The sequence below is a fragment of the Protomyctophum bolini genome (assembly GCF_963924005.1).
Source record: "Protomyctophum bolini genome assembly, chromosome: 7".
In the NCBI taxonomy this organism is placed as follows: Eukaryota; Metazoa; Chordata; class Actinopteri; order Myctophiformes; family Myctophidae; genus Protomyctophum; species Protomyctophum bolini.
Genome location: NC_137868.1, coordinates 42,470,511 through 42,491,065, shown reverse-complemented (window position 1 = coordinate 42,491,065; position 20,555 = coordinate 42,470,511). Strand labels below are relative to the sequence as shown.

The 20,555-nt window shown below is 48.2% G+C and overlaps 1 protein-coding gene across 1 annotated transcript in view; it reads left to right on the top strand.

Annotated features, from left to right (window-relative positions):
* The window catches only part of grin2db (glutamate receptor, ionotropic, N-methyl D-aspartate 2D, b), a gene marked incomplete at its 5' end in the record, with an annotated part of 136,559 nt that overhangs the window by 115,798 nt on the left and 206 nt on the right, over positions 1 to 20,555 (top strand). The window contains 3 exons of the mRNA XM_080768345.1: positions 11,373 to 11,608; positions 15,141 to 18,920; positions 20,362 to 20,555. The exon at positions 20,362 to 20,555 is cut by the window's right edge and continues 206 nt beyond it. Coding sequence (XP_080624471.1) covers positions 11,373 to 11,608; positions 15,141 to 18,920; positions 20,362 to 20,367 — 4,022 coding nt within the window. The 3' untranslated portion in view covers positions 20,368 to 20,555. The remainder of the gene's footprint in view (positions 1 to 11,372; positions 11,609 to 15,140; positions 18,921 to 20,361) is intronic.

The following is a 20,555-nucleotide window of genomic DNA, read 5'->3' as shown; positions in this document are numbered from 1 at the left end:
TTATGGGAGGTCCCAAAATATATGACCCCCCAAAAAAGGGGTGGGGGTCGGGAAAATTTGAACCCCATAATTTTCAGACTTTTTGGTCCCTATGAAAGCCGAAAAAGCAAAAAAATCACTTTTAGCAAAAAAATCCTACGGAAATACGCCTCGTACCACACTATAACTCCGCACCTGCACCCGACAGAGACGATAATTATGCACAGTGTTGAGTGCATTTCTCATACAGCGTTCTTAGAGGTGTGATGAAAGGTTTGAAAAAGTAAATGTTTCACACAGACGATTATATTTTTGAGATTTTCATAATGTCGCTGATGTCTGAGGTGGGCGGGTCTTTCAGTATACCTTCATGATGCTCAGTGACATAATTGAAGGTGTATAGGTTTGTTTCCCTGCCCACGTCCCTGTTTCTTTTTCTACAGGCAGGTGCTCGGTTGAAATTTCACCCGTGTTTAGTGATGGTGTGATACAGAAAAAAACCCATGCACGCTCAATGGACTTTTATTTTTATTTTTACATTCTCACATGGGTGTGACGAAAGGAGACGTTCCCAACTTCAATATTTAAAAAATATGCCTCCCTATCATAGTTGACATTGTATTGCTGTACTGTAGAAATATTCTTTATGGAATATTTACATTTTACATTGGGTATAAAATATACCTGTGTTTAGTGATGGTGTAACTAAAAATATGTTTAGTGTTCTAGGGTTAAAATGAGGTGCTGGAGTCACAAAAGGATCTCTCAACACTCAAATCTGTGCAGAAAGCACAATCAATATATTTATTTGCAAGCTTTCGGTCTGACCTTCAGGCCTGAAGGTGGTCACACCAGAGGGAGCCCTACTGATTTTAAACCCTGCCTTTTTCATACCAATATGGGAAAAACATCATTCCTGTACTCGGCAGCAGTTCAGTGGAATGGCTTGTCTTCCAGCCTCAAGGTGACCAGTTCCTTTGATATCTTTAAATCCACATTAAAAAGACGGTTGGCCGAAAACATAGTGTAAATATAGTGTAGAATAGATAAATGGCACAAATGAAAAAAGAAAATAAATCCAGTTTTATTGGTCAGTTTATATGAATTTTGTTCCGTTTCTTGTGTTTTTTTGTTTTATGTTTTCTTTTTGCCTCCTGTTTTTGTCTGTATTGTACCGTTATTGTCTGTTGCTCCCCTTCCCCTTTCCCCAAGAGGACCACAATGGAAACAAGCCTAACAGCTTTCTTGTGAATTTATCCTTTTGAAATATATTTTCAATAAAGTAAGCAATCAATAAATCAATCACTATAGACCGAAAGCTTGCAAATGAATATATATTGATTGTGCACAGATTTGAGTGTGCCGAGCTTCCCTTTATTTTTTTCTTCAAAATGTAAATTATGTTTCACGTTTCACTGAATACTGAAAAGTATAGGACTACAGTAAAATGTTTTACTTGAGTAAAAGTATCAATACTGCAATGTAGAAATACTGGAATTCTAAATGAGTACAACCGTATCGGCATCAAAATGTGCTTAATGTACTAAAAGTAAATGTACTCGTATTGCAGAATGTCCCATTTCACAAGTTCAAAATGTGCACAGGATCTTTTGAAAATATCTATATGTTTTCAAATGGCCGAAATGTACATAGGGCTGAAGTGGTTAATGTAGGTTTTCTAATAAAAATTAAAGTTTTCAAAGTAACTATAGTAACTTGTAAGTTTTCAAATTATTGTAGTGGAGTAAAAATTAAAATGCCAAGCTAATAGAAACCGCAGGCCTTCTATTCCTGAAAAGTTGCAATGCGATAATGGAAGCCATTGTTCTCACGATAATACAAATCTAAATATATTATATATATATATATATTTTTTTTTAATGTTTAAAAACAATTTATGTCACTGGTGGATGTGTTTCCGAAATGCCCACAGCCCTATATGAGACACAGACTCACAAAAAAACCCCACAAAAATATGTGATATTTTATCCTAAACATTAGTGAGGACAAATTATATGAAGATAAGTGGTGAAAAGTGGTGGAGTGGTCCTTTAAGCACATGCAGTACTGAAGTAAATGCACTTAGTTACTTTCCACCACTGATAAAAAACAAAATACCGATCGGAAACAGAAAACACAGAATACAAAAGATAAAAGAGTACAACAAATGCCAGACTGATTCAACGCAACACATAATAATAATAATTATTATTATTATAATAAAAACATTATTCTAGCGGGGGGGGGGGGTTTAGAGTAACCTGACGCTGCCAGATCCAAGAAGCTTGCTACACAAATTTGTTTCACAGCTTATTGGGATCTGGGATCGCGGAAGCAAATTCGATGACGGGGGGCTGTTCCTTTTTTTTCAAGATACTTGGTAGATGATTGGATGGGACCGTCTGTCTATCACCGTGTGGGGGCGTGCAAACACAACCAATCATATTGACGTGTCTATATACAGCTTCACATCCGGTTTCGCACATATCCCGCCCTTATAGCTCACGCTGATTGGTTCGGTATACGGAACGGATTGGTGTTATAGCTGAACTCCCTGAGAAATCCCAGATGGAAGCTGTGTTGGGGGAACATGCCCAATACCGCCCCCATCTGGCAGCGTCAGGTTAGGTTTAGAGCCCAATCAAGAACAGTTATTTCAAGTCGACAAAAGTATTAGTTCTGCCCGCTTCTCCCTGTGCCGACAGCCATTTGCTCGGTAGCGCCACATGGTGCCAAAAAAAGTTCTGTTCTGCCAGCCGTCTAAGTTAGGAAACAGTGCGTTGCTCCTCGACTGGAGAGGACACTGGCATCTCGGGCCAGATGCGTTGGAATTGGCGGCCGTTCAAAAGCATTACATCTGATGGGTGAAGGTGGACTCTAGTATCTTTGCCTGCGGTTTTATGCCCTTTTTCTTTTGACGTTATTAAGAGGCTCTCGGTGGACTCATTATACAGGAAGTACTGCACTTTAGTTAGCAAACTTTAGAATAAATGGCACCAACGTTCCGCTCTATATGAGCCAACTGTAGAACTATACATGCATATTTTACGGTATACAGCTAGAAGCCAATATTTTCCCTTTTTTTTTTCTCTTAATGACGCCGGTATCAGGGATTATGCAGTCTACAGTATAATATGTCCAGATGTGTTTTTTCTTTTCGTTTTTTTTTTTTCTTTTCTTTTTAAATTTAGTGAAGCCAATTATTTTGTACCACCTTTTTCCTCCCAATTTAGCCAATGTATTCCTCCCACGCATTTCTGTGTTGCCACTGTAGGTGCGTATACTGTCCCAATTTTGTAAACGTGATCCGGGCCTCGCACTCAGAATAACAAGACAACGACAAGACAAGAGTGAGTTCACTTTTCCTTTTATTATTTTCTTCTCCATGTCTTTATAATGATGGACAAACGTTTGGGCTTTTGGTCATCAAGCTCTGATAGCCACTACTAATTTTACAGCAAATGTTTAGTCTGTCAAAGTCTTTTGATTAAGATTGTATTTAGCCATTCTTGCCCTGATGAAGAGCAGTTAATGGTCAAAACATGTTGGCTGTTGCCTTTTTCATTTAATGAAGGCTTTCCTCTCTTTTTTTTTTTTACTTTGAGTGCCCGGATCGTCTCTCTTTTTCGCATGTATTTAGTCATATTTTAGTCATCTGAACTTTAGTCGAATAGATATCGATAATATTAAATCTGCAGGTTTACACGCTGAAAACAGCCCGATCCGCAAGCCCACAACGCGTCGCACCTGGACAGCTGAAGCGTTTGTCCTCCGTCATTATAAAGGCACGGAGAAGATACGAAAAGGTTAACCCTCACCCTATAGTCATTCTAGTGAGTGCGAGCCTTCACTTTTACAAAATTGGGACACGCACCCAACAGTGGCAACACAGACATGTGTGGGAGGAATACATTGGCCTCGCGACTAGACACCCGCGAGCGCTACCAAACAACACTGACGCTACACAGGCTTTACTGTATCAAAGGACCAGAGACACAGGCTCTGAAGAAGGCTGTGGGGGCCGCTGCACGTGGGTTGGACTCCTGACTGTCACAGTTTCTTTTTTAATGCAGTTCAATGATGAAATAGCCATCTGACTTTAACTTTTGCTAAGAGAATATGTTTTGTAAACCCGGTCGATGCCAGATTTTGCACACACACACACACACACACACACACACACACACACTCCCTAGATGCAAACGACGAACCTCTGCCCCAAATTTCCCCCGAACGGCCTGTTATAGCGCCACCAGGAGGCCGACTTTTTGTAAAACTCATTTTTGGATATTACTCCTCCAGATTCTGTCCAAAGAAATCCCACGAATCGCTACACAGTATCTCTATAGTCATGTGTTCAAGACGGATCTGTCTGATATTTCATATTCCATTCCTAGTTGGCTAACATTGGCTTTCGAAGTTTGCAGGATTGGCCCGTTTTGAACAAAAAGCCTCAAATCATGAACGCAGCGTGCAATTTACGTGAAATCTTTCACAGACTTTCCTACTAGGCTGAGGAATATGTCCCACCCTTTTCACATTGGCCTGTTATAGAGCAGACGCTCTTAATTCAGAGCGACTTACGCAAGAACAAAAACATGTCGATAGATACATAAAAACTAGTTATCATGAATCATACGTAAGCTATAGAACATAACAGTGGAATATCTACTATCTAGTGCTATGTCTTCATAAAATGCTACATAAGTTACATAAGTCGAGCCTTTAGCATTCGCCTGTAAGGTTGTCGGGGCTACAGCAAGTGTTTTACGGGCCAAGATGGAGTCATGAAGAGGTGGGTTTTCAGACTATACGGCGGAAGATTGGGAGTGGGTCTGCAGTTCTGACTGTGATGGGAAGTGCATTCCATATAGTTTTGGAGCCAGTATAGGGAGAAGAGTTTGGGACGTGTGGAGCGTTGCCCCGGCGTTTTTAGAGACGGTATATACTTCCAGTTTCCCCGCGTTGGCTGATATGAATGCGCCGGAGGGCTTGTAGGGTTTGTTGGCAATTGTTGCAAACATGTTTTGTGTCCCCAACCAAAGACCACCTTCATAACACTTTCTGTTAATTGGACACTTTTTTTTCCTCTCCACTGTACGTTACTGGTGCTTTCAGTTGGAACAGAGATCTGTCACTAATGGCAGAAAAAGACTATACCGTATATGCCTCTTTGATCCCATCATGAGTCACTAATATTCCAGGCTGTCCATTGCTATGGTTACGCGGGTGAATAATGTATAAAACACAAAACAAAGAAAGGCAGACTATAGTGTAACGGTATATAGTGCTTCCCAGAGGGGATGAAGGGGTTCTTTCAGGTTGTGGTATACATATATAGGGGGGCATGTCTGGGGAGGATAAAGGGGTTTACCCCCCCCCCGAGAGCCAAGGGGCCCTGGACAATTAACGGCCCCACTGGCCCCCAATGGCAATAATTTGCCTTGGACTCGATAAAAGATTATTTTCTTCTGCGTCTTTGTGCTTATGTTCAACTGTCAACAAGTATAGGGAACGATTTAATAATTAGGTTTGTGATGAAAACATCCCCCCCCCCCGCCCTTTGGAACCATATAGACACCTCTGTGTTTTCCAACGCTCGGGGGGGCTCCATCGCACTGAGGCTAAATAAATATTCTGTGACTAGTTGAAAGTTATAAGGAAAAGAAACTGCTGGCAGGGCCTGCATGATTTATGTATTATTTCATCTTGCAGTCAATAAGTGCATTTCCATCCAGCTCCATTTTAAAGCGCACTGAGGATTTTGGTGCATTCATTCCTGAATAGAAACACCTCAAATTTCGAATAAGTCTTAATTTTTTTTTTTTTCAAAACACTTTTGTGTGCTCGAGGGGGTGGACTTTGGGCGCTGTGATCGAGAGAAAAAAAAAGAAATGGGGCAAATTGACTCACTCTCTGTTTTTGAAGTCTATACGCTGTCTGCACTGCTGCAGGCTCTCGCCCTCCCAGTGAGTAGTGCGTTAATTAATCACGGAAGTTATAGATCGGTGAATATATATTTCTCCAAAAAAACACCCCGGCACGGACGAGGGGAGACTATAGTCAACACGGTCAAAAAGTATAATTCACCGGAAACCTATATTTAATCGGCCCCTGTCAACACACGCCTATTTATTTACAGATAGCCTCTGGACAGCATATATAGTGCATGCACGGGTAACTGGCGGCCCGGGGGCCACATGGCCCGCACCTTCACTTAACCCATTCTGACCTGAGATCAGATTCATACGAGGTTTCCACTGGACACACACTAGTCTGATTAACCCATTCTGACCTGAGATCAGATTTAAAAAATGTCAGTCGTTCTTCGATTTTTCAAAAATATATGTTTTTCAATAGCTAAAGCATAACATGATGCTAATACCAAAATGGGTTCCCGTTCAGAATGGGTTAATGTGGCCCTCGGAATACTGATATATTATTCATTTCAGTTGTTACAGTTTCAAACATTCAAGCATGACCCACTTTAATGACTTCATTCTAAATTTGTAGCTCAATGACTAGTACTCAAATGTTCTTTTTGTATGTCCAATGTATTTGTATTTAGTTCATAAAGTTAACATAACTATAACTTAAGGCGGTTTGAGCTTGTAGAATTAGATCGACGGCTATATAATGTGCAATATAGTGGCCCTCTCCATCATCAAAGTTGACCAACCAATCGGCAACCCAGGCAGTCTGTGTATAATATATCTTTGTAGGCCTATCCTATAGCCCTAAAATAACTTTAAAAAAAATGAAAAAGTCAAATAATACGCGTCTCACTTGACTGGTAAAACAGAGCCACCTACTGCTTACCGGTATTTTATTAAATTACTTCATATCCCCCAAGAATCACATTTTTATCAGTGGATGGAAACTGGACATGGAAAATGTGCTTTTCTTTTTTTTTCTTTTTTGAATTTCTGAACGTTCGCTTCCTTAATGGAACCACACCTATCGTGTTAACCACTTCAGATCTATAAGCTCACTACGCGTCGCAAAGAGACCCGTGGAGGGCTTGTCGATCTGCTATTTTGAAAAGATGTATACACATTTTGAAAACGTGTGAGACGGCCGGGTCATCCTGCGTGATGAGTATATAGCTATACTTCTACTTTTGGTACATTAGGTATATATTTTGTTGCCAATATACTTTTGCACTTTTACGCAAGTATACATTTTGGAACACCGTACTTTTATATTACATGGCGGGGATGATACTTTTACCTAAGTAAAATAAATGTGAATATACCGTATACTTTTTCCCCACCAACCGCCGCCAGTGCAATTAAATGATTATCATCTCCTCCTTCTGCCTCTGTCTCTCCCACTATCTTTGACGCTTCTCACTCACTCTCTCTCTCCCTCCCTCTCCCTCTCCCTCTCTCTCTCTCTCTCTCTCTCTCTCTCCCTCTCTGTGTTCCCATGTCTGTCTCTCTCAGCGCTCTGTTGTTTCTTGCTCCGCTCCTCTCATGTTCTCCTCTTCAAGTTGAGCAGTGTGCCCTGCGGTTTGTCATAATGACACAATCTCATGCAGCGTCCGCCACCTCTCTCTCTCTCTCTCCCCCTCCTCCATCTCCCTTCATTTCCCCTGATACATTAGACGCTGCCTCTTGCTCACACGCTCTCCTCCCTTCCCTCTCTCTCGCTCAATTCCTAACTTATATTCTCTCATCACACCTTTCTCCTTCTTTGTCACCCCCCCTCCTCCTCTCTCTCTCTCTCTCTCTCTCTCTCTCTCTCTCTCTCTCTCTCTCTCTCTCTCTCTCTCTCTCACGTGGTCTCTCCTCCCTCCATTCTTGTTCTCTCATTTGCCCTGAGCTACAATGCTGAGATTGGGTTGTCCAGGCCATTTTACTGCTGAGGCCTGTTTCATTGTTTTTGACCCTCTCCCCCCCCATCTCTCTCTCTCCCTCTCTCTCTCTCTCCCTCTCTCTCTCTCTCCCTCTCTCTCTCTCTCCCTCTCTCTCTCTCTCTCTCTCTCTCTCTCTCTCTCTCTCTCTCTCTCTCTCTCTCTCTCACAAACAAACAAACACACAGACTCATTTCATTTAATTTTCCTCTGTCTATTTCACGCACGCACACACGCACGCACTCTCAGCTCTCTATAGTTGCTCTCTCTATCTCTTTCGCTCTGTGTATGTATCTCAGTTTGTGTGCCTCTCTCAGAGTTCTCTCTGTGTGCTGGCTGGCTTTCAGTCGAGCACGCACGTGCACACTTACACACGCACACGCACACACAGAAGAGCTCCCTCTCTACCCAGTGTTCCTGTTGAGCAGACACCTGCATCAGTGACCCATTCCAACTTGATGAGTCACCTTCGACAACCGGTGATCCTCTCTCTCTCTCTCTCTCTCTCTCTCTCTCTCTCTCTCTCTCTCTCTGAGTCCGACCTTGAACTGACCTCTGAAGAACCAACACAGACATTCAGCTGGGACGTTTAACCTCTAACCCCCCTCCCCTCCCCCCTCCCTCCCCCCCCCTAACTCCAGCCCCTTCCTTCTCGTCCCTCAATCCAGTGGTTTTCAACCCTTTTCAAGGCCTATTGTTTATTGAGTCATTTGAGTCACAGACCACATTTGCGTCAGTTCTATATGGATATTTATCTAAACGGGTCCCAATATAAGCATTGTTCTCATGCGTGGACACATCATAACATGATCTAATGTTGTTGCACTTGCTTTGTGGTTCCCTCCCTCTTTATCGGTATACTTAAAGGTATATTCAGTGATTTCACTCAAAAAACCGTAGGTTTCGTTTTTGGCTGTGGGACCTAAGCCTTCGTCCAATCAGGATAGAGAGTCAAAAACGAAATCTAAGGTTTTTTTGACCCCCAGGGGTTAACTGGGGACAGGGAGGAACTGCTTATAATGGTCAGCACACTCTATAGTAGAGAGGATTATCACAACAAAACAAAAAACGAAGTGATATTTGAATTAAGTGAAATCACTGAATATACCTTTAAAGTACTCATTGTTTCCCCCCTTTATTTATAGCTGAGCACAAGTGCTCATTTTCACGCCCTGTAAAAAAGCAGAACATCCCGACGGCCCTCACTGCATGTCTTCCCCCCCTATCTCTCTCCCAATTTACTGTCTGTCCCTCCAAATTTTTTTTTTAAGATTGAGTGCCACCATTTTCCCCCACCCTAAAACATATTTATACAATATAAGGGGGAAGACCTTTTTTTCCAAAAAGTGTACAGTATTTTTTTTAAATCATGCTTTTATGTGGACACGCCCACCAGTTCATTAAGTATGCCTGGTTTGCCTGGTGGGTGGTGATTGGTGGTGGTGATCCACCTGAACTGAAGCCGCACCCACAGCTGTGGTTGTATGATAAAGGGGGAGGGGTTAGGGGAGGGGCTGATAGTGTGGCGTCACTATATTACTGTTTTACTTCATTGGCCCCGTTTGACTGTCAAGGGTTCAGCCTCCAGGAAGAAACCCTAAATACAAAGTGAATACACCATTGCACATAAAAACAACTCCAGGGTGTCTAATGAAGTACTGTCACCTCATAGACACATGATAAACTGGGGAAAAAAATAGAAGTATTGAACGAAATCGTCAACATTTTACTCAAGTACAGTACTTTTCCACCACTGCTTGCTGCACACCTCTCCCCCTTTATTCTGTTTCAAATTTTAACACCCCCCCCCCCTTTCTTATCTTCTCTCCTCTCTCATCCCGTCCTCCCCTCAAGCGCTGTTCCGAGTCTGTTAGCGTTGTCTATTTTTGGTTCACTATTGATGGTGTTTCTTTGAGTTTTGTGTGTGTGTCTTACTGCATCTGCAATACTTTGATTCTCCCTGTGATCTGTATATCTTCACTTCGACGACTGAATCCCCCCCCCCCCCCCCCCCGGGATCAGGTCTCATCTAATCTTATTTCATCTGATCTCTATAATCTTATCTTTTGTTATATCTTAAAATGTAAGAGCATGTATATAGCGGTCGCTCCTTATCCCGAGCGACTGCAAGGAACACGCATCAAATGCACAGAGACAGTTTATATAGTGTGCCTCGATCAGTATAAACTATGGGCACGGAGGCAAACCAAGAACTTATAGCGCCTCGGGGCCATCTTATCTCCCTCTCCCTTCTCCTGTGGACTATACGTTGTTGAACCCGACACGCACCGATCCTCTCGTGCAACAGGGTGCACGACGTGGATCCGCTGCTTTGGAATTTGAATCCTGAAACCGGTTCACTCAAACTCCTTCCCTTGGTCTGTCTGTGTCTCTCTCTGAAAAGAACCGGTTTTGGACATGAATAGGTTTTCACCCGACAGAGTATATAACCAGCTGCTGCTCATGCACCTCATGTCTAATACATATACTGTATGGATCGTTATTATAAATTATTTATCCCCCCCCCCCCCTCAGTTTGTTTCTTTCTCTTTGTGGTATAACGACTACTAATACGATCATTTTTATGTAATCCGTGACACTTGCACATTGATTGATCCTGTTGCTTTGTGCATCTGAACGGGGCCCACTACATGTGTGTGCACGCGTTGTGCGTGGACATTGCTGTCTTTGATCGGACAGTCGATCACACGGAAACAGTGCTATGATAAGTTACTGTGCCTGTCTAAGACAAGTCCGTAAGTATTAGTGATATAGCCCTATCACTGTATATTTGTTGTATGTTGTTTTGATTTTTTTTTCTCCATTATGGCCTATATATTCTATTCAATTTATTTTCTTGCTTTAATATATTTTCTAATATTTATGTTGCACAATCTGCAAAGTCCCGGCAACATTTTGCTGCTTGTTGTAAACTGTATAAGTCGGTGACAATCTTACAAAACCTACATTCACCGCTTCAACTTTATACTGTATACATCTCGGAAAAGCAGATATGAAAGCAGATCTACAAGCTCACAATACGTTGCGGTGCAACGCATTGTGAGCTTGTATGGATCTGCAATTTCCAAAATATGCATTGTATACATTTTATACATTTGAAAAAACTTGTGAAATGGGGACATTTCTGCATAATGAGCACTTTCTACTTTTGTTACTTAACCCATTTTGGTGTTTTAAACATTGTTATAATTTAGCTATTGAAAAATAGCAGATCTACAAGCTCCTAGCGTGCCACCGAGTGGCGCGCTACGAGCTTGTAGATCTGCTATTTTTGAAAAATCGTGAAAATATTTATTTCAGAAAACTGGAGGATTTAGAAGATTTATTTTTTAAATTTTGAGGTCAGGCCTAAAATGGGTTAAGTAGATTTTGATACCAATAACTTTTACTCAAGTCAAAATGTCTACATTGCAGTATCGATACTTACAAGTCCAAAGACGTGAGTATACTTTCCCCACCACGTGTGTCTCTGATTTCTGCTTTCTCGACCCCCCCCCACATGCCGCGTGCTGCGCAGACGAGATCGAGATGCTGGAGCGGCTCTGGCTGTCGGGCATCTGTCACAACGACAAGATCGAGGTGATGAGCAGCAAGCTGGACATCGACAACATGGCGGGGGTCTTCTACATGCTGCTGGTGGCCATGGGCCTCAGTCTGCTGGTGTTCGCCTGGGAGCACCTGGTCTACTGGCGGCTGCGCCACTGCATGGCCACCAGCTCCAGCAAGCTGGACTTCCTCCTCGCCATCAGCAGGGTGAGACACAGAGAGAGAGAGAGAGAGAGAGATTGATTGATTGATTCTTCTTCTTATTTTTTAATAATTTTTATCCCACGATTTTGGGATAGCGGACTGACCTCATGCCTCCTTCTATGCATGAGGAGTCCAAGCTGCTTCTTTTCACCTGACAGGGGGGAATTTCCCTGGCCGGACGTAGCGCGTGGAAGGAACACGTTTTCCGACCAGTTCCTTTCCCCTCCATCAGGCGCCCCGGCTGGGGGAGGCAGTTTAGAGACCAGGATTACTGCATGTTTTTGTGAGGGTACCTACCCTAGGGGACACGGGGAGAACATGCAAACTCCACACAGAATGGATTGATTGATTGATTGATTGATTGATTCATTCATTCATTCATTGATTCATTGGTTGCTTGATCATGAGGTACATTAATACATTAAAGGAGAATTCCTACTAGGTTTGTTTTACCATAATCTGAAGTTATTATCAAATAAAATGTATTCGTATAGCACATTTAAAAGAAAAACTCTCATTGTACCAACGTGCTTCACAGGTCAGAAAAAGCAATACAATACAGTAAAATACAATATAGCAATATCAGACGCATGATAATAGTACTGAAGCAGTAGAAGAACATTAAGGGCAGTTGAGTAGTAGTAGTAGTAGTAGGCTTGTGAAAATAAAAAAGGTTTTACGTGTGGATTTAAAAAAAGACTCAACAGAGGGAGCAGACCTATATATCCCGAATATTTTCATAACTCCATCCCGAGTCCACCGTAGCTCAGAGTGTGAGTGGTTGGGGATTTTATATTGTAAACATCTGTCGTTCATAATAACTCAAATCTCTCCACAGTGTGTCCCAAATGGGCCACCGTAGTAGTGGACTAAAGAGGCCTTTGAATGACTCACGGTTGAAATCTGGTCTGGCGAGACTTCAGGAGGTGCACTCAACCACTGTGGAGACGTTTGAGTCATTATGATCGACAGATATCTATACAAAAAAGAGACGAAAAAAGAGCGATACATATAAGCGAATTACTGCAAAACCCCACCGCTCACGCTCAGCGCTGCGGTGGCATCGTGTTATGACACTTTTATTTCACCTGTACCACTCGTTCCTGAATATAATAACATCAGATTAAGGTATGAAAAGCTATCTCCAGAATTCTCCTTTTAGGCTGAAAGAATCCATGGGAGAGAGAGTGTGTGTGTGTGTGTGTGTGTGTGTGTGTGTGTGTGTGTGTGTGTGTGTGTGTGCGCGTGTGCATGCGCGCGTGCATGCACGCATGTGTGAGAGAGACTTTAATAGTGGTCTTGATTTATATGTTAAAATGAATTCCTACAGGCGATGAGTGAGGTGAATATATGAGAGAGAGAGAGAGCGATAGAGGGAGTGACAGGTGGTGAGATATTGTATGGGCATAGCAAGGAGAGAGTCTGTCAGAGAGATGGCGGTATGGAGAGAGAGACAGACTATATAGTGTTGAGATGTTTGCGGTTCGTGCAAGCAAGCGCAAGTGTCTCTGTGCGCGCGTGCGTGTTCTCAACCCCCCCCACACACACACACACACACACACACAGTCCTGATTGCTGATCATCAGCAAAGCTTGATTCAAGCCTCATCAATCATTCAAGTCAAATCAATTGAAAGAGCTGCTTTTATTGGCATGCATAACAAACATATACGCTGGCATGGATTGTCAAATGAAAAACAGTCAAAAAGCAGTTGTTCTCCCCGCCTGAGAGGTTCTTCAACCTTCAAGCGTGTTTTCAAAACACAGAACCAAGACAGACACGCTTTTATCCCGGCGGTAAGGGAGGGTGGGTGTATATAACCGGACGCTGCCAGATCCAAGAAGCAATTGCTACACAAGTTTGTTTCACAGCCTATTGGGATCTGGGATCTCGGGAGCCAATTCGATGACGAGGCTGTTCCTTTTTGTCAAGATACTTGGTAGATGATTGGATGGGACCGTCTGTCTATCACCGTGTGGTCGTGCAAACACAACCAATCATATTCTATATCATAGACAGTATTAGGTCTATATAGCGTCACATCCGGTTTCGCACTTATCCCGCCCTTAGCTCACGCTGATTGGTTTCGAACCGGAGCGGTTCGGTGTTAGCTCAATCCCCTGAGCGATCTCAGATGGATGCTGGCTTGGGGAACATGGTTACCCAATACCGCCCCCATCTGGCAGAGTCAGGTTAGGGTGTATAGGTGCGTCACCTCAAACCAGCAGTCTATTGTGACATTCACCATGCACCGCCATGACGGACTTCTGACGGCGGTTTTGCGCGTGTCGTGTCATCTGTATACTGTGCTCTGTGGTGCCGCTTGCCAAGAAAGTAGTAATAATAATAAGCCTAATGATCTACAAACAACATATCAAAGTGTTACTTTCTAGATCAGTTATGTTTTTTTTTTTATAACCCCAAAAATAATCCCTGTAGTTTTTTGTTTTTTTTGTTAAAGGACACACTCCACACACCGTGGAGTATAAAGTATATGCGTGAAACAGAGAGAGAGACAGACAGACCAAGGGAAGGAGTTTGAGTGAGAAAAAAAACGAATGATAAACGGTCATGGTTTCTTGCTGGCTAGTGAAGATTAGGTTAATGCGTGGGGCCATGTTTCTGCCTGCTTGCACCTTGTTTTTGCATTCCTGTGTGCGTGCGTGCGTGCGTGGGTTCCATGAAGGTTGACTGTCAGAGGATTTCCAGGGTGTGAGGGAGAATTGAATTTCAATTAATCTGACTAATTGACTGGAGTGGAATGGAATTGACCCTCGCAACCCACCCACCACTCTCCATGCAAGGCACGCACGCAGACACGCACGCAGGAGCACGTTTTCCGTGAGAAGTACTCCCTTCACTCAGCTCACAAAGACCATAATATGCTGACTCTCAACGTCAGCGGAACCCCAGGGGTCTGTAGCCTGTAACTCTCAATGATCACAGACTTCTCTGTGTAGATTGGGGTCCCAGAGGTAACAACTGTTTTCAAACGGGGGTCCATGGCCTGCCTACCTGTACCTGCCTGCCTGCCTTCCTTCATTCCTTCCTTCCTTCCTTCCTTCCTTGAATACTGTACTTTTTACAGTACAAATTGTATGTATTTTTCTCTCTGTATCAAAGATGGTTCATTTGGAAAGATATTCCATGCAAATTGGAGCCACAATAATTGAGAAGCAAAACTTTTTACACAAATCCTAGAGAATGAATGGTCTTGCGAACGTCCCATATGCTGGGACAAAGGTTAATAATGATGTAGATTTACTCCTGGTTTGTAAAATAAACCACAATCGTGTGTGGCTTGTGATAATCGGATCCAATATTCAGTTAATTGACCTGTTGACCTATGGAGTCAACGTTGAAACCACAGTAGTAGCTATTGTGGTTAGCTAAAAGTTTTTTTTAACTTGGTGCTACTTGTTTTGGTACTTTGTAATGATTAAGCGTAGTGTAATAATTGTATTCGAAAAATAAAGGTGGTTAAAACTGTCTCTGTCTCTCTCTCTCTCTCTCTCTCTCTCTCTCTCTCTCTCAGGGGATGTATAGCTGCTGCAGCTTCGAGGACGAGACGGCGCCCGTGGGCGCCAAGTCTCTGCCCCACCACCACAGCGCCATGGTGGCGGTGCCCTTGCAGGCCCCTCACATGGTGGTGTCGGTGAGCACCCCGTCCATGGCCAAGGGGCCCCCCCCGGGAGGGGGGCTGGCCCCCGCCATCCAGCCCGTCTACAAGAGCCCGCTGCCGGGCTCTCCTCCCACCATGGTGCACTCCGGGTCGGCACTGGGTCCCGCGGCGAGCGCCGCCGCCATCGCGGGGGCGCCGCTGCCCTGCTCCACCTTCCTGCCCCGGCCGGACCGCCGGCTGGCCGTGGTGGACCGCTGGCGGCTGCCCAAGACGGCCACGGCCACCAACCCGCTGGCCGCCGTGGGGCCGCGCGGCGGTATCGGCGGCGGCATGGCGGACATGGGACCCTTTGCCCAGAAGGTGGTGCCCACCAGCTGGGCGGTGGCGCCGGCGGCGCCGGCCGGAGGGGGCGGGGGGCTGGATGGCTACAAGCGCTACTACGGTCCCATCGACCCTGAGGGTCTGGGACCCTGCATGGACCCTCAGGCAGGGTCCCAGACCCCCAAGAGCATGCCCCGGGGCCACCCCCAGCCCCCCCCGGCCAGCGTGGCCTTCTACTCGGAGAAGGGGCCGGACCACGGGGCGGGGAAGCGGCCGGTGGCGGGCGGCGGCAGCGGCGGCGGTCAGGGGAAAGGCGGGGCCGGCGGCAAGGCGATGGCGGCGGCGGCGGCGCTGCAAGGCACGCCCCGCCTGGTGCCCTCCAACAAGAGCCAGGCCCCGCTGCCCCCTAACCCCCCGCTGCCGCACTCCTCCCCCCCCCTCCCCGCCTCGTCCTCCGCCTCCTTCTGGAGGAAGCGGCGGCCCAGCAAGAAGCCCGGCGGCGCCAAGGAGCCGGGCGGCGGCGGCGGCGGCGGGCCGCTGTACGAGAACATCCTGCCGCTGGGCCGCAGGGGCGGCGGGGGAGGCGGGGGCGGGGGGCGGCGGGGGGCGCGCCCCCTCTCCCCCCCCTCCCTCTCCCTCCCCATGCCGGTGCCGCTCAGCCCCGCCTACACGCCCCCGTCGCCCTCGGCCTCGCTGCCCTACACCACCACCACCTCCTCCTCGTCCTCCTCCAGCACCTCCTCCTCCACCTCCTCCTCCTCGACGGCCTCGTCGTCGCGCTCCACGTCGCCCAGCTACTCCTGCAGCTCCTCGCGGAGCACGCGGGACCCCCGCGGCCTCCCCGGCGGCGAGGAGGAGGACGAGGACGACGAGGACGAGACGGAGCTGACGGAGGAGTCCAGCCTGCTGCTGGGCCGGAGCGGCCGCGAGCGCTCGCGCTCCTCTGCCTCCACGCGGCCGCGCTCCTTCAGCCACGGGCGCCTGCCGCCCCCCGTGCCGCCGCGCAAGCCCCGCGCGTCCTGGGGCGTCGACCCCCACAACCACCACCACCAGCACCAGCACCCGCCGCTCCGCGAGAGGGAGCGCGAGCGGGGCGGCAGCCAGCTGTCCCAGCTCCAGGAGTGGTGGGCCAGCTGGAGCGAGCGGGAGCGCCACACGGACCGGCGGAGCGACGCGGGCGCCGGCGCCGCCGGAGGCGACGCTGCCGAGCGGCTGAAGCGCGAGAAGAAGCGCCGCAAGGAGAAGGAGAAGGAGAAGGAGAAGAAGAAGAAGCGGAAGAACAAGAAGCGGAAGAAGCGCGAGGAGGAGCGCGACAGGGAGCGCGAGCGCGACAGGAAGCGCCGCAAGGTGAAGAAGAAGAAGAAGAAGGCGGCGACAAAGACCGGCAAGCGGAAGAAGTCGGTGGGCGGCGGCGGCGGAAAGCGCTCGGAGCCCGAGGAGGGAGACGGCGAGGGGGAGAGGGAGGGCGAGGCCGGAGAGGGCGTGGACAGGGACGGAGCCATTCAGGACTACTCGCCCTTCTCCGCCCACTACCGGAGCCCGTTCGGGAAGAAGGGGCGTGACCCGGTGTGGGAGGCGGAGCGGGAGCGAGGCAGGAGAGAGGCCGCGGGAGGCGGAGGAGGAGGAGGAGAGGACGACGGTGGCAACGAGCGCGAGGAGGAGGACAGCAGCAGGAGCAGGGAGCGGCAGTCCAAGTCCTCGCGGCCTCACGGCAGACACCGACCGCCCAGCAAGCGCTACCCCAACCTCCACAAGCTCCCCGCCTCCGTCAAGTTCTGGGTGACGGGCGGAAACGGAGGCGGAGGAGGAGGAGAGGACTCGAACACTCCGCCCACCTCCCTCCACCCGCTGCTCCCTTCGTCCAAGCGGCGGCGGAGCGGTGGTGGCGGCGGAACCGCGGAGAGGGGAGAGGGCGGGAAGGGCGGCGAGCGGCGGCCGCTGCTGATGCACTACGAGGAGCGGGAGAGGGGCGGGGCGGGGGGAGGGCAGGCCGGGAGGGGGGGGGAGGGGCTGTCGTTCCACGAGTGGGACTCGGAGGAGGACGAGGAGGACGACGAGGAGGAGATGGAGGTGCGGGAGCGGGCGCGGGCGAGGGAGCGGGCCGAGGAGAGGGGCGCGCGGAGGGCGGGCCGGAGCGCCGCCGCGGCCGCCGCGCTGGAGTCGGAGCGGGCGGAGCACCGGGTGCCGCGGCTGGACGAGAGCTACTCGGACGAGGAGGAGGAGTCGTCGGGAGAGTTCGGACACTTTGAGAGGTACTGGGAGGGGGGAGGGGCCGCGGGGGTGGGGGTGGGCGGCGGCCCCGGCGGCACGGGCATCGGGGGCATCGGCGGCGGCGGCTGGTTCTTCGGCACCTACCCGTCCCGGGAGAAAGGGGGCAGCATCAACAGCCGCGACGACTCCCTGCTGGGGACGCGGGCGGACCCAGGCTGGGTGGGCGGCGGCGGCGTGGACCTGTGGAGCTCGGGGCCCGGCGTGGGCTGGGGGTCGGGCGGGGGGTCGGGCGGGCTGGTGTCGTCCCAGTGGCCCCCGCCGGCGCCCCCCGGCGCCATGCCGCCGGCCCGGAGGTACTGGTCCATGGACAAGATCCCCATGAAGGGAGACCGGAAGTGGGGGAAGAGCGGCGGCGGTGGAGGGAAGGGCAAGCGGGACAGAGACGACGGGCCCGAGGAGGAAGGGGGAGGGGCTCCCGGGGGCGCCACGCTGTGCTCCTGCAGCCTGTACCCCCACCCGCACCCCTACCCGCACCCGCCCCACGCCGCCGGCGGGCGCTCGCACCGCTCCAAGCGCGGAGCGGTGCCGGCGGCGGCCGCAGCCACGGCCGCGGCGTTGTCCCACAGCCAGGAGGAGCTGCTCCTCCTCCCCCACTGCCACAGCTTCAGCGGCTCGCGGCCCCCCCCACCCCTCAAGCCCCCGCTGCCGCCCAAGCCCGGCGGCGACTCCGGCGGCAACAAGTCGTCGTCGGGCAGCCAGTCCAACCTGGCGCTGCTGCAGCAGCAGCAGCAGCAGAGCGCCTGCACGGACCTCTCCCTGCTCCCGCCGCAGCCCTCGCCTTCCCCGCCGCAGCAGCAGCCCTCCGGTGGGGGCGGCGGCGGCTCCTCCCCCGGGTCGTCTTCCCTGCCCATGCCCGTTGGTGGCCCCCTCCCGCCCCTGGTCCCTTCCTCCTCGGGCCCCATGGCGGGGTCACCGGGCGGCGGTGGCGGTGGTTCGTCGTCAGGCGCCCAGGGCCAGGCCCAGGCCAGCGCCAAGCTCCAGTACCAGCGGCTGCGCTCGGTGCCCCAGCCGCGGCGCTTCTACTCGCCGCACCTGCCGCTCAAGGCCAAGAGCCTGTGCTCGCGCCGCGGCTCGGCCCACTTCTCCAGCCTGGAGAGCGAGGTATGATGCCGACGACGTGACGTTATACAGGTGTAAAAAAACTCACTTTTGAGTGCGTTTTACTTAACACTAGCACGTCTAAAGCGCGGTTTTTGGATATTTTGAAGTGGATTTTCTTTACCCCCGTGAAGTTCTGAGAAAGTCCCCCCCCCGTGCATGACTTTTTCTAAATATTCGATTTAAAAGAATATAAGTCGAGTTGTCCTGTCGAGTTGAAACGCTGGCCTTGAATTAGTTGGAACGTGACATTTAGAAGACAATGGCAAGTCGTCACCCCGCCGCGGGTGGGAGAGGTGGCCAATGGAATTGCATGAAAAACACGGTCGTTAGCCATCAGAGTAGTAGGTGAGTTGACTTCAGACATGCTAGTGTTAAGCACTGTATTTTAGCGTAAGAGGTGTTTGTACTTTACCGGAGTATTTCCGATTTCCCATACTCTGATACTTCTACTGATCTACTCCGCTACATCTCGGATCCAAATGTTGTACTTTTTTACTCCACTACAAGTATTTGAAAACGTTAGTTACTAGTTTCTTTGTAGATTTTGGTTATTAACACAAAACATATATGTTACCCACTTCAGCCCCTATATATACATTTCGGACATTTGAAAATAGCCAATCTACAAACTCACAGTGTGTTGCATCTGTGAGCTTGTAGATCTGCTATTTAAAAAAAAACTATACTAAAAACGTGCAATATGGGACATTCTGCTTTAAGCCTGTAAGACCCAGCGTTGCTTTTCGGTAACATTTTTATTTTAATTAATTACTTAATTATCATAATTGTTTTCTGTTCTTTTTTCACCTAAACGTCAATTTTGGTCATGATATTTGCATATAAATACCCCCCACAGAGGCTAAAATTCACACAAATTAAACATTTCTGGAACCATTTTTAACCTATGACTTTTGACCTTTAACCCTAATAAAAGTAAGTAAAATAATTGTAATAATATTACAATTATTTTACTTACTTTTATATGGGGTTTTTTTAGGTCATTATCATGTTTTATTCATCATTGTGAAAGATATCCCCCAAATGTAAATTATTAATTTATTATAATATTATTATATATTATTAAATAAATAAAAATTCATCAAACCTTTTTTTTTTTTTAACTATTTTTTCACATAAGTCCTAGTAGTACAAAGTAGTAGTAAGGTTGAAATCACTTTTTTGCAAGTAGAAATATATCCGGGTTAATTAGTTAATTAGCTTTAATTAGTTTAATTACCTTTTTTTCACTTTTGGTACTTTTAGTAGATTTTGATACCGATCCTTTTGTACTTTTACTCAAATGCATTTTGAATTCCGGGGGACTTTTAACTTGTAACGGAGTATTTCGTTATACGTTCCGACGTTGTCAATACTTTTGAACTAAACTGTTGGTTAAAACAACTAAATAACTGTGAGCGTACACTTTCTCCACCGACCCGAGGTATGACAGGGGGACACGAGAGAGGGAGACGTGCTGCACGGAGCGGGCCACCGGGCCACCGCCCGCCACAGCCATGACGACGACGACAACATCGACGACGACCACCGCCAGCGCGACTCCGCCGGCAACATCGCGGCGGCGGAGGCGGCGGCGGAACTCCGCCTGGCGACCATCTCCGCCGCTAATAATAACAA